Below are 13,233 nucleotides of genomic sequence, written 5' to 3'. Positions count from 1 at the left end.
ACAACTGTAACATCCAACCAGAAGACCACTACAGTTGTCACTCAGAACAAAGAGGAGGGACTGTGAAGCAGCTCAGTGCAGAGAACACTTTCCAGTGAAACTCCAGGGCACTTGCAGGAGCAGAATCTAGCATTACATAAATTCATATTAACACTGCTCCTGATGAGACAAGGTCCCAAAAAACTGTTTGTACTGCTCTACCCAGCCCCTATCTGGTGCTGTCAGCAGTTTAGCACGGTCAAAAACACTGGAATAGTCCTTTTTTACATTTTTAAAATAACTACCACAGGACAAAGGGGCGGACAGTAGGGAAATAACTGAAAAGTTAGATATCAACCAGTAGGGTAGGGCTACACTGCGACATTTGAATTATTTCTGTGCGACTGTCGCACCATAGTCGTAGCATGTTGCAGTGCGACACCGTAGACCATTATTACAATAAATGTCACACAATGTAGCCCTAGCCTTATTCATTTTCTTAGGAATCGCTAAGAGCCTCTTCCTCCATATTTCTTTGAAAATATTAGTTTTCCCACACTCCCTGCACACATTGTACACTGTCCAATAACATACTCCTCCCATAATTTAACTGCGGGTATAGAATTGGTCACCGGTCGTCTGGCTATTGTCTTACATGATAGATATAGGTTTACAGTTTCGAAGTTGCGTGGATTGGTCTTTTTGGAACCCATTTACGTGACGGTCCTCTTCTAAAAAAACTCCTGTTTCCGCCAACATCATGTTCTTTAACAGGTTTCCGGCCTGGTCTACGGACAGAACATCACTTCCGCTGTGGATGGTGACCAGAGATATTCCTCTCCTTGGCGCATGCACAAACTCCTGAATCCACCTCAGCTGCGCATGTGTCAGGGAGACAGATAGTTCTGACTCCGTCCACAGTGGAAGGGACACATGCGGCCCGCACAGCCAGTTTTTGCTGCCCCCGTACTACTGCACAGAGACACAGCTGATCGTCTGCCTCTGCGATCAGTGTGTCTCTGTAAAAAATCAGTCCCATATTGCCTGTGTGCCATAATGATATTGATGACCTATTCTCATGATAGGTCATCAATATCAGATAGGCGGGGGTCCGGAATCCGGCACCCCCGCCTATTAGCTGTATAAAGATATTGCGGTGTTCCTATTAGGGACACGAGCTCTGCCTGTTCATCTGCACGCCATCTAGCTTGTAGTGGCGGTGCAGTGTAATTACGACTGCTCGTCCCATAATTATTATGACATGCAGCCACTCTATTCTTTTGTATGGGAGATTCAGAGATGCAGTGGATATAAAAAGTCTACACACCCCTGTTAAAATGTCAGGTTTCTGTGATGTAAAAAAATGAGACAAAGATAAATCGTTTCAGAACTTTTTCCACCTTTAATGTGACCTATAAACTGTACGACTCAATTGAAAAACAAGCTGAAATCTTTTAGATAGAGGGAAGAAAAAATATAAAAATAAAATAATATGGTTGCATAAGTGTGCACACCCTTAAACTAATACTTTGTTGAAGCACCTTTTGATTTTATTACAGCACTCAGTCTTTTTGGGTATGAGTCTATCAGCATGGCACATTTTGACTTGGCAAGATTTGCCCACTCTTGTTTGCAAAAACACTCCAAATCTGTCAGATTGCGAGGGCATCTCCTGTGCACAGCCCTCTTCAGATCACCCCACAGAGTTTCAATCGGATTCAGGTCTGGGCTCTGGCTGGGCCATTCCAAAACTTTAATCTTCTTCTGGTGAATCCATTCCTTTGTTGATTTGGATGTATACTTTGGATCGTTGTCATGCTGAAAGATGAAGTTCCTCTTCGTGTTCAGCTTTCTAGCAGAAGCCTGAAGGTTTTGTGCCAATATTGACTGGTATTTGGAACTGTTCATAATTCCCCCTAGCTTAACTAAGGCCCCAGTTCCAGCTCAAGAAAAACCGTCCCTTGGCATGATGCTGCCACCACATCTTTTGGTGATGTGCAGTGTTGTTTTTGCGCCAAACATATCTTTTGGAATTATGGCCAAAAAGTTCAACCTTTTGTTTCATCAGACCAAAACACCTTTTCCCACATGCTTTTGGGAGACTTCAGATGTGTTTTTGCAAAATGTAGCCTGGCTTGGATGTTTTTCTTCGTAAGAAAAGGCTTTCGTCTTGCCACTCTACCCCATAGCCCAGACATATGAAGAATACAGGAGATTGTTGTCACATGTACCACACAGCCAGTACTTGCCAGATATTCCTGCAGCTCCTTTAATGTTGCTGGAGGCCTCTTGGTCGCCTCCCAGACCAGTTTTCTTCTTGTCTTTTCATCAATTTTGGAGGGACGTCCAGTTCTTAGTAATGTCACTGTTGTGCCATATTTTCTCCACTTGATGATGACTGTCTTCACTGTGTTCCATGGTATATCTAATGCCTTGGAAATTCTTTTGCACCCTTCTCCTGACTGATACCTTTTAACAATGAGATCCCTCTGATGCTTTGGAAGCTCTCTGTGGACCATGGCTTTTGCTGTGGGATGCGACTAAGAAAATTTCAGGAAAGACCAACTAGAGCAGCTGAACTTTATTTGGGGTTAATCAGAGACACTTTAAATGATGGCCGGTGTATGCTGACTCCTATTTAACAGGATTGTGAATGTGATTGCTTAATTCTGAACACAGCTACATCCCCAGTTATAAGAGGGTGTGCACACTTATGCAACCACATTATTTTAGTTTTTTTTTCTTCCCTCTACCTAAAAGATTTCAGTTTGTTTTTTAATTGAGTTGTACAGTTTATAGGTCACATTAAAGGTGGAAAAGTTCTGAAATGATTTATCTTTGTCTCGTTTTTTTACAGCACAGAAATCTGACATTTTAACAGGGGTGTGTAGACTTTTTATATCCACTGTAGCACAGCTTATCAGGTAGATATCTATTGTGGTGAATGTGACAAGGTATCAAAAGATCCCAGGTTCTAGCCCCCAAAAAAGTTATGTAAAAAAACATAAAAATATTAAAAGTTTAAATTTTAGACATAAAAATAAACAATTAAATAAACATAAACAGGTATCGCTGCGTCCGAAAATGTCTGAACTATTAATATATAAAAATATTTTTCCTGGGCTGTGTACACCGTAACGGAAAATAAAAATAAAAACAAGATTTGACATTTTTGGTCACCTTATCTCCCCCCCAAAAAACTGAATAACAGTGATCAAAAAGTTTAATGCACCCAAAAAATGGTAGTATTGTGAACTACAGTTTGTCCCACAAAAAACAAGCCCTCAAAGAGCTCTGTAGACGGAAATAAAAAAAAAAGTTACGGCTTTTTATTTTTTAAAAGTAGTAAAAACAAAAAAAACGATACAAATTTGGTATTGATGTATTCAGATTGAGCCGCAGAATAATGACGTCATGTCATTTTTTTGAGCACAGTGAACGCCATATCAAAACTGAAAAAACCTTGTTAAAATTGTGTTTTTTTTTCCATTTCAACCCTCAAAGAATTTTTTTTTGTTTATTAACAAAAGACATGATAAATTAAATGGCGCCATTAAAAAAATGCACATATCCCACTAAAAATGAGCCCTCATATGGCTATATGAATGGAAAATTAAGTTATGGCTATTGTAAAGTAGCGAGAAAAAAATGAAAATGGGCCCGGTACTTAACCCCTTCAAGACCAGGCCTATTTTCATTTTTACATTTTTGATTTTTCCTCCTCATGTTTCAAAAGCCATACATTTTTTATTTTTCTGTTCACATAGATATATGAGGGCTTATTTTTTGCGGGACAAGATGCATTTTTTAATGCCACCATTTAATTTACCATGTCTTGTATTAGAAAAAAATTAAAAAATTATTTGTGCGGCAAAATAAAAAAAAATACAGAATTCCACCATTTTGACATCAGAGCATTCACTATGCACGAAAAATGACCTGACGTTCCTATTCTGCGGCTCAATACGAATGCGGCGATTCCTAACTTAAACAGTTTTTTTTGTTTTACTACTTTAAAAAAAATGTAAACCTTTAGTAAATTCTAAATTTTCTTTGCATCGCTATATTCTGACAGCCATAACTTTTTTATATTGCGGTCTACAGAGCTTTATAAGGGCTTGTTTTTTGCATAACGAACTGTAGTTTTCATTGATGCCATTTTTGTAGTATATACATTTTGATCACCGTTCTTAAATTTTTGGGGGGGACAAAATGACAAAAAAAAAGGCAAATCGCGTGTTTTTAATTTTTTTTTTCTGTTACTGTGTTCACCGCACATTATTTTTGAAAAATATTTTAATACTTTAGACATTTTCAGATGCGGCAATACTCAATATGTTTGTTTATTTTTTTTATTGTTTATGTATTTTTATATGTAAAATTGGGAAAGGGGGGTGATTCAAACTTTTAATATATTGGTGTTTTTTAACTTTTTTTTTTTTTTTTTTTACAACAATTAGCCCCCATAGCGGCCTCGTACATGGGATCTTTTGATCCCCTCTCCTATTCACCATAATAGAGATCTATTACGGTGAATAGGATTTTTACACACTCCATTCTGCGCTGTGCCTCGTGGCATAGCTCAGTATGGAGAAAGCAATGACAGGCCTGGATCGCTTCAGCAGCGTCCAGGCTGCCATGGCAATCGATCAGAGCCCCGTGATTTCACTGCGGGGGCTCCGATCGGAAGGAAGATAGAGCCGCATCACTTCACAGGTGCCGCGATCAGCCTTGATCGCGGCACCTGAGGGGTTAAATGGCAGGGGTGGCGCAATCGCCGCTTCCTGTCAGTGCGGCTGGATGCTGGCTTTATCATACAGTTGGCAGATTGCGCGTATGGAGCGGGCTCACTGCAGAGGCCTGCGCCATACATCGCTGGCACACAATGACGTACCTGTACGTCAAAATGCGTGAAGGGGTAGGGGTTATCCAGGAAATGAATGAATTATCCTTAGATAGGTGGGGGTCTGTGGTGTCGCACCCCTACAGATCTGATACTGATGACCTATCAGCTGTTAGAAGAGGTATTAAAGGGGTTTTGCCATCTCAGACAATGGGGGTATATCGCTAGGATATGCCCCTATTGTCTGATAGGTGCGGGTCCCACTTCTGGGACCTGCACCTACAATGAGAACCGAGCGTGCGCAGCCGCCCTCCATTCATTTCTATGGAGTCAGCATCACTGACTCTATACATCACAAAAATAAAAAAAGGATGACAGTTACACTTTAAATTCTCCTGTTCAACAACCTATATGTGATATATTTTTCACAGATCTGAGACAGCTAAAATGGATGCTGCAGGCAGTGCGAAGAAGAGAAAAATTGCAGATGAGAACAGGAAATTTAATGAGACCTGGACAGAAAAATTCTTCTTTATTGAAGAAAGAGGAAAGCTAGTTTGCTTAATTTGCAAAAGTGTAGTTGCAGTGCCGAAGGAATTCAATGTTAAGCAGCACTACGAAACCAAACATTCCAATTTTGAGCAATTTAAGGGAGAATTGCGCAAACAAAACATCTTCTCTTTACAGCGCAGCCTAACTGTCCAGCAGACTATGTTCACCAAGATATCTAAAGAAAGTGAAACGGCTATGGAAGTTAGTTATGAAATATCAGAATTGATTGCAAAGTCTTCTAGACCATTCACAGATGGTGACGTTGTAAAAAAGTGCTTAATTGTTTCTTCACAGAAACTATGCCCAGAGTCTGTTAAAAAATTTGAATTTATTAGCCTCAGGCCTCTTTCACAGGAACGTGTGTCCCTCGTGCCCGTGCTGCGGACCACAAATTGACCGTGGGCCAGCTGCATGCGGATCGCGACCCCATTCACTTGAATGGGGTCCGCGATTCGTCCGTTCCGCAAAAAGATAGGACAAGTTCTATCTTTTTGCGGAACGGAACCCAACGAAAGCACTCCGTAGTGTTTAAGTTCTGTGGTTCCGTTCCGCACCGCATCTCCGGATTTGGGGACCCATTCATGAACGGGTCCGCATCCGTGATGCGGAATGCACATGGCCGGTGTCCTGTGTATTGCGGCCACAGGGGACACACGCTCGTGTGCAAGAGGCCTCAGTCGTATGACTGTTCAACGCAGGATTGCGGATATGGCTCAGGACAGACAGAAGAAAAGGCAAAAAAAATTATTTTATTTTCTCTGGCGGCAGATTGGTCAACAGATATCAGTCCCACTGCTCAACTACTGGTTTTTATTCGTGGGGTCACCACAGATTTTGACAGTTTTGAGGGATTACTTGGAATGATCTCCTTTCAAGGGCAAACAAAGGGAAGTGATTTGTTAAGCGGTATATTGGAATTATGTGCCAAGATGGATCTAGGTTTAGTAAGCTAGTTGGAATGGTTACTGATGGAGCTCCAGCCATGAAAGGCCCCAAAAGTGATATGGTTCCTCTGTTACGGCAACGCCTTGGAGAGCACAAGCACCAGCGGATTCAGTTTCATTGCATCCTCCACCAACAATCCCTGTGTGGAAAAGAGCTTGGATTTGAAAAGGTAATGAAAGTTGTTGTCAGTGATGTCAACTTCGTAAAATCGCGATGTCTCAACCATCGGCAGTTTAAATCTTTTCTAGAAGAGATTGATACTAAATATCAGGACCTGTTTTTTTTATACAGAAGTAAGGTGGATGAGCCGGGGGGAAAACCTTGCAACTTTTTTTTTTAATTGTTAGAAGAAATACAATTATTTCTTGTTCAGAAGGATAAAATAGTTGAAGAACTACAAGGTGACAAGTGGCTGGGTGACCTTGCTTTCTTGGTAGACATCACACAACATCTGAATGCACTGAATTCAAAACTACAAGGGGAAAATCAGCTTGTTAGTAATCTTTGTAACTATATCTTTGCATTTCAATCCAAGCTAAAATTGTTCCAATCTTACCTTGAAAATGGCAATCTTGTGCATTTCCCAGCATGTAGACAAAAAAGTGGCAGTGACGCAAACATCTCGGAGTGTGTAGAAAAACTTGCACATGTCCATATTTGAGCACCGCTTCACCGATTTTAAAAATTAGAAAAAGGGTTTTGAGATGTTTGCAGACCCCTTTTCAGTTATTCCTGATGACGCACCCCCAGAATTTCAACTGGAACTCATTGATCTTCAGTCATGTGACAGTCTACGAAACAAGTTTACAGAAGGGGATTTACTTAACTTCTATAAATGTGTGCCAGGAGATTAATATCCAAAATAGTGTGAAAGAGCAGCTACTTATGCCTGCCTGTTTGGGTCAACATACCCTTGCGAGCAGGCATTTTCTATTAGGAACATTAGCAAGTCAAAATTTAGGCGCAGAATTACTAATGAGGATCTTCAGTCAATTCTGCAACTAGCGACAACTGAGCTGAGACCGAACATCCGAAAACTGGTGAAAAATATGCAACCCCAGAAATCACACAGCAGTGAATTACACACATGTGCTGTCTGTGTTCTCCATGGACAGCACACTTACCCATTGACTTTAATGTGCTTATTTACATGAGTAGTTTTCCCACTGGTCCATGGAACCACAGAGACACCACCCCCATTTAAGTCTATGGGTCTATGAAAACCGCTGACCATGAATAGCATCCATGTTCTGTCAGTGGTCTTCACAGACCACTAGTTAGGAGATGTTCTGGAAACTAATTTTCGGCCTACAATGAACGTGGAATACGGATGACACATGGAGGCCAGAAGCCACGGACCCTTCATGGACAAACTACTGACCACCTTGTTATGGATGTCACCATGAGGAGAAGATCTTTTTGGCACTCGGGCTTGTGGTGGTGCACGTGGAAGGGATGCATTGCCAGCAGATAATCCTGGCACTCGCTTTCTTCAATAAGCTTTTATCAGTTGTTACATAGGACGCACTTTGGCCCATCCAGAGCCTTTGTCAACTATAGTTGTCATCAAGGACATGGAAGTGTGAAATACGCATCTTTCATATGTCACATGTGCATAACACACTTAGGGCTCATGCACACGACCGTATGCCCTCCGAGACATACGGTCCGTGAGCGGGACATATGTCCCGGAGCGGCATACATCGTGCGCTCATATGACATATGAGTGCGGGACAATAGTCCTGCGGGCGGCCCGATGTGCACAGTATCATAGTAACCTTTGATGCTGTGCGCACGATGTATGCGGCTCACGGACCGTATGTCTCAGAGGGCATACAGTCATGTGCATGAGCCCTTAACCAATGATTTTAATTTGTTTATTCACACAGCTTCACACAGTTTTTTTGTGGCATTTTTGTATTTTATATATTTTTTTGCATTGCTGTGTTTTTGCAGAAAAAACTATGGAAATTTTTGAATAAAGGACACATGCATTTTATTTCAACTGGGGAATATTTTTGAAATACAGCATTTTGTAGATGAAAATGCAGCAGGGAAAAATACCTCAAAAATGTATCTCAGACATTTTTGTTTAACATTGAATGTTAAAGTTCAATTTGATTTGATTTAGAGATTCTTAACTAAAAAGTTGCTGAAATCAACACCCAGTTGCTTTTATATTTGCAGTCAAAGTTGATTTTTACTAATTACTAATCTCTAATTAACATTAAAGGGACACTGACAGGCCCTATAAACATATTTAGTTATTCCTATGCAGTCATAGGTCTATTAAAGTGTATTCCAATGATAGAAGACTACCCCCTGTCCGCATTTTAAACCATGTAAAAACTACTTTATATTCATCTGTCAATCACATTTCTTTATGCCCAAGGGGCGTTTTTTCTCCTACCTTTGTGCCCAGCGGTGCCCCAACTGTCGATTCCTACCGCCGCCCAGCTCATTATTATTCACTGCGCTGGGCGGCTCTTACATTCCCCGATCCTGTCAGTTCCCACGCATGCCCGATAGAGACTTATGGGCATCGGCCTCAATCAGACCATCTGCGCATGCGCCGGCACCCTCCCAAGCCTGTAATTGAATGCGCCTGCGTCCGATCTCTCCTCCAAGGCACTCGTATCCAGTGCTTCAGAGCGCTGATGTCATCAGAAATTCAGATAGTTAATGCAACTGCGCCGGCCAAGAAACACTTCTCTCCGCTGACAGGATCGGGGAATGTAAGAGCCGCCCAGCGCAGTGAATAATAATGAGCTGAACGGCGGTAGGAATCGACAGTTGGGGCACATCTGGGCACAAAGATAGGAGAAAAACCGCCCCTTGGGCACAAAGGAAGGTGATTGACAGATGAATATAAAGTTGTTTTTACATGGTTTACAATGCGGACAGGGGGTACTCTTATATCATTGGAATACACTTTAATAGACCTATGACTGCATAGGAATAACTAAATATGTTTATAGGGCCTGTCAGTGTCCTTTTAAGGCTGAGTTCACATATAGGAGCAGAACGGAAAGGACGGATTCGGCACATAACTGAGGTTTCCGCTCAGAAGATGATTTTGGAGCAGAGACAAAAGTTGTGCGCGCAGGACTTTTGTCTCCGCTTCAAAAATCTTCCTCTGAGCGGAAAGCTAACGGACCCCCATTATAGTCTATGGGGTCCGTAGGCTCCGTTCAGCTCAGTGCCGAATCCGTCCTTTCTGCTCCATTCACTTGACTGGGTCCGCAAATCCAGAGATGCGGAATGGAAGCATGGAAAGGAACCCTACGGAGTGCTTCCGTGGGGTTTCCTCCCGTACTTCCGTTCCGCAAAAAGATAGAACATGTCCTATCTTTTTGCGGAACAGCCGGATCGCGGACCCATTCAAGTTAATGGGTCCGTGATCCGCTGCGGCTGCCCCACGGACTGTGCTCGTGCATTGCGGCCCACACCACGACCACGGGGCGCACACGTTCGTGTGCAGGGGGCCTTATGTAGTACTATATTGTGCAGTATATGTTATTTAACGGTTACTGGTATGTAAACCTTGTTCTGTTTATTGTGAGCAGGATACATAAACTGCATAACACAGCATATATTCGTACTCCCAATCCTGTCATGAGGAATTTTCGCATATTTTTCATGACTATTAGGCCTCATGCACACGACCGTATGTATTTTGCAGTCCGCAGAAAATACGGATGACGTCCGTGTGCATTCCGTATTTTGCGGAACAGAACAGCTGGCCTCTAATAGAACAGTCCTATCCTTGTCCGTAATGCGGACCATAATAGGACATGTTCTATTTTTTTGCAAAACGGAGATACGGAATGCACACGGAGTACCTTCAGGTTTTTTTTTTTGCAGACCCATTGAAATGAATGGTTCCGTATACGGTCCACAAAAAAAAAACGGAACGGACATGGAAAGAAAATACATTCGTGTGTATGAGCCCTAACTTTCTATCTTTTTAGTAGACCTCTGTGCAGTGTTGCATAGAAATTGTAGTATGAATTAACTGGCAATCCAATGGCAGGTTTACACAGCCTGATTGTAGGTTATCAGTAGAGATGAGCGAATTTCAGGTTATGAAATTCGTTCACGCTTTGTTTTCTGGTAAAAGCAGAATTGCGTTATGGATTCCGTTACCGTGGACCATAATGCAACTCTATGACGGAATGCATAACGGAACGCCTTTAGAGGCATTCCGTCATAATAGAAGTCTATGGGCTGCAAAACGAATCCATCCAGTTTCCGTTATGCAGGGGAGTCCTCTCCTGCATAACCGAAACGGGACGGATCAGTTTTGCAGCCCATAGACTTCTATTATGACGGAATGCCTCTAAAGGCGTTCCGTTATGCATTCCGTCATAGAGTTGCGTTATGGTCCACGGTAACGGAATCCATAACGCAATTCTGCTTTTACCAGAAAACAAAGCGTGAACGAATTTCATAACCTGAAATTCTCTCATCTATAGTTATCAGGTACGAATGTTACCACGAATGCTTGTCCCTGATAGTCGGCCTATGTAAGTGCGCTGCCGATTGGGTGAAAAGATCCGTCATGCAGCACAATAAATCTGTGAACAAAGCTCTGCTGTCCAGAAACTATGAATCTGTATGAGGATGAGAGTTTCTTATAGAGGGGGACAGTAAGAAATTTAAAGCCCATCTATCAGCAGATTTGTCCCTATGACACTGGGTGACCTGTTACATGTGCACTTGGCAGCTGAAGGCAACTGTGTGGGTTCCATCTTCATATGTGCCCGCATTGCTGAGAAAAATATATGCAAATGAGCTTCTAGGAGCAACGGGGGTGTTACCGTTACACCTAGAGGCTCCGCTCTCTCTGCAACTGCCGCGCCCTCTCCACTTTAATTGACAGGGCCAGGCGTGATGACATTTTCACTGCCTCTTCTCAGAAATCTGCATTTTGACTTTTCCTCTGTTATACCTCCTGGAAATGCATTGATAAGGCTAGGGCTATGTGAATTCCTTTTCATACTAAAACTGTTTAGGCTCCATTCACACGTCCGCGGTGCATTGCGGATCTGCAACACACCCACCCGGCACCCCTAAAGAAATGCCTATTCTTGTCCGCAGCTGCGGACAAGAATAGGACATGTTCTATCTTTTGCGGAGCTGCGGACCCGAAGATCGGGGCCGCGCTCCACAAATGCGGACAGCACACTGTGCTCCGCATCCATTCCGTCCCCATAGAGAATGAATGGGTCCGCACCCGTTCCGTAAAATTGCGGAACGGATGCGGACCCATTTGCGGACGTGTGAATGGAGCCTTACATATAGCTAGTAAACCATAGCTGCAGACCAAAAGGAATACACCAAGTTGCCTGCAGCTGTCACTCAAGGTAGCTATCCTAAGGGCTCTTCCACACAAGCGAATCCCGTGCGGGTAATCCGCTGCGTGAAAGAGAGCCAAGCCCCGTTCCGGAGAGCAGAGACACGGAGCATTAACATGATTGATGATGCTCCGTGCCTCTCTGTGATCTTTTTACTACAAAATCATGGTGACAACTTTATCTCACTGTGATTTTGTAGTAAGAAGATCACAGAGAGGCACAGAGAATTATCAATCATGTTAATGCTCCGTGTCTCTGCTGTCCGGAGCGGGGCTTGGCTCTCTTTCACGCAGCAGATTACCCGCACGGCATCCGCTCTTGTGAAAGAGCCCTAAGGGTAGGTTCACAAGGAGTTTTGTAGAAGGAAGTTTTGAGACCGATTTTCCTGCAAGTTTTTCATAAGCCATAAGTAGATTTGAAATTATTTTGAAATATAAAAAGGAAGGATCTTTACTTCTCCTTTCTGCTGGATCCACTTCTGGCCCTGCCTCAAACCTCCTCCCCAAAAACTCCATGTGAACCTACCCTAAATGGAGAACTGGGCATTATCATTCCCCTAGTCCTGCCAGCACTGATCAGACAGTGTGTAGGCACATGCCCTATTGATATGGGGAATGGTAACACCAAGATGTCAATCATACATTTCTTGAGGAACAGAGGAGCAGTACCAAGCAGAATAAAAATAAAAGATACTGCGGATTTATTTTATGTGGTATCCAAGTATTTACAACAGAAGACTTGTCAGGAGAGGTGCCAGGTCCTCAGGCTCATGATTTTACCATTGTCACCACGTAGTACTAGCGTTATTCTGTTATCTCTGCAGCTGAAGAAGGAGATCCTGGTGGAGGAACTCCGAGATGAACTAGAAAGGAGCGTGAAGTTAGACTTTTCCATCAGCTATGATGGGACACAATACGGCTCGGGAAATCTTCCTCTGCAGCGAAACCTCAACAGACTCCTGACAGAACCGTGACAACTTGTAATGTCTTAGCAACAGTCCCACGGACTATATCCTGCATCAGATACGGAAAATTCCATCCACAATGTACTAGATTTTCTTCTTAAAGGCCTATGGACACGTCTGGGCCAATTTTCTTTTGTTATGATTGCATTTTACTCATTTTGGACTGAATTTTTTTTTTTCTGTTGGTCTTTATTAAAATTTTCCAGCAGTTTTTGAGATGCAGGGGTTGAAAATCAGTCTGTTTGCATACTATCCTTTCAGCTGAAGGCTCATGTGAAGCCTTATCTCCTGACCTCATGAACACTCACTTAAGCCATATTCTTATGGGTTTGATAAGAGTTTAGTCATACTGTTTATGAGGTCAGGAGATCAGAGATAAGGCTTGAGCCATCAGCTGAGAGGACTCATAAATGACAGTCCGCAACAGACAGATTTTTAACCCCTGTATCTCAAAAACGTCAGAATAAAGAACAATTTTAAAACAATTGAAAAAATTATTTTTAGCCCAAAATAGCTTTTAAAGAGAATCCATTATGTAACCAATAAGGTTAGATTCACTCACAGCTCTTACCATAACACGCTGCATTTTTTTT

The 13,233-nt window shown here is 42.4% G+C and overlaps 1 protein-coding gene across 1 annotated transcript in view; it reads left to right on the top strand.

Annotated features, from left to right (window-relative positions):
• LOC120997516 (spermatogenesis-associated protein 7 homolog) overlaps positions 1 to 12,796 on the top strand; it is a 305,575-nt gene extending 292,779 nt beyond the window's left edge. Inside the window, exon 11 of the mRNA XM_040427597.1 lies at positions 12,500 to 12,796. Within this exon, the coding sequence (XP_040283531.1) occupies positions 12,500 to 12,649 (150 nt within the window). The 3' untranslated portion in view covers positions 12,650 to 12,796. The remainder of the gene's footprint in view (positions 1 to 12,499) is intronic.
• Positions 12,797 to 13,233: the final 437 nt, after the last annotated feature.

This window comes from Bufo bufo, chromosome 4 (assembly GCF_905171765.1).
Source record: "Bufo bufo chromosome 4, aBufBuf1.1, whole genome shotgun sequence".
Taxonomy (NCBI): domain Eukaryota; kingdom Metazoa; phylum Chordata; class Amphibia; order Anura; family Bufonidae; genus Bufo; species Bufo bufo.
Note: the sequence above shows the minus strand (reverse complement) of the source record. Positions and strands in the feature narration are given on the sequence as shown.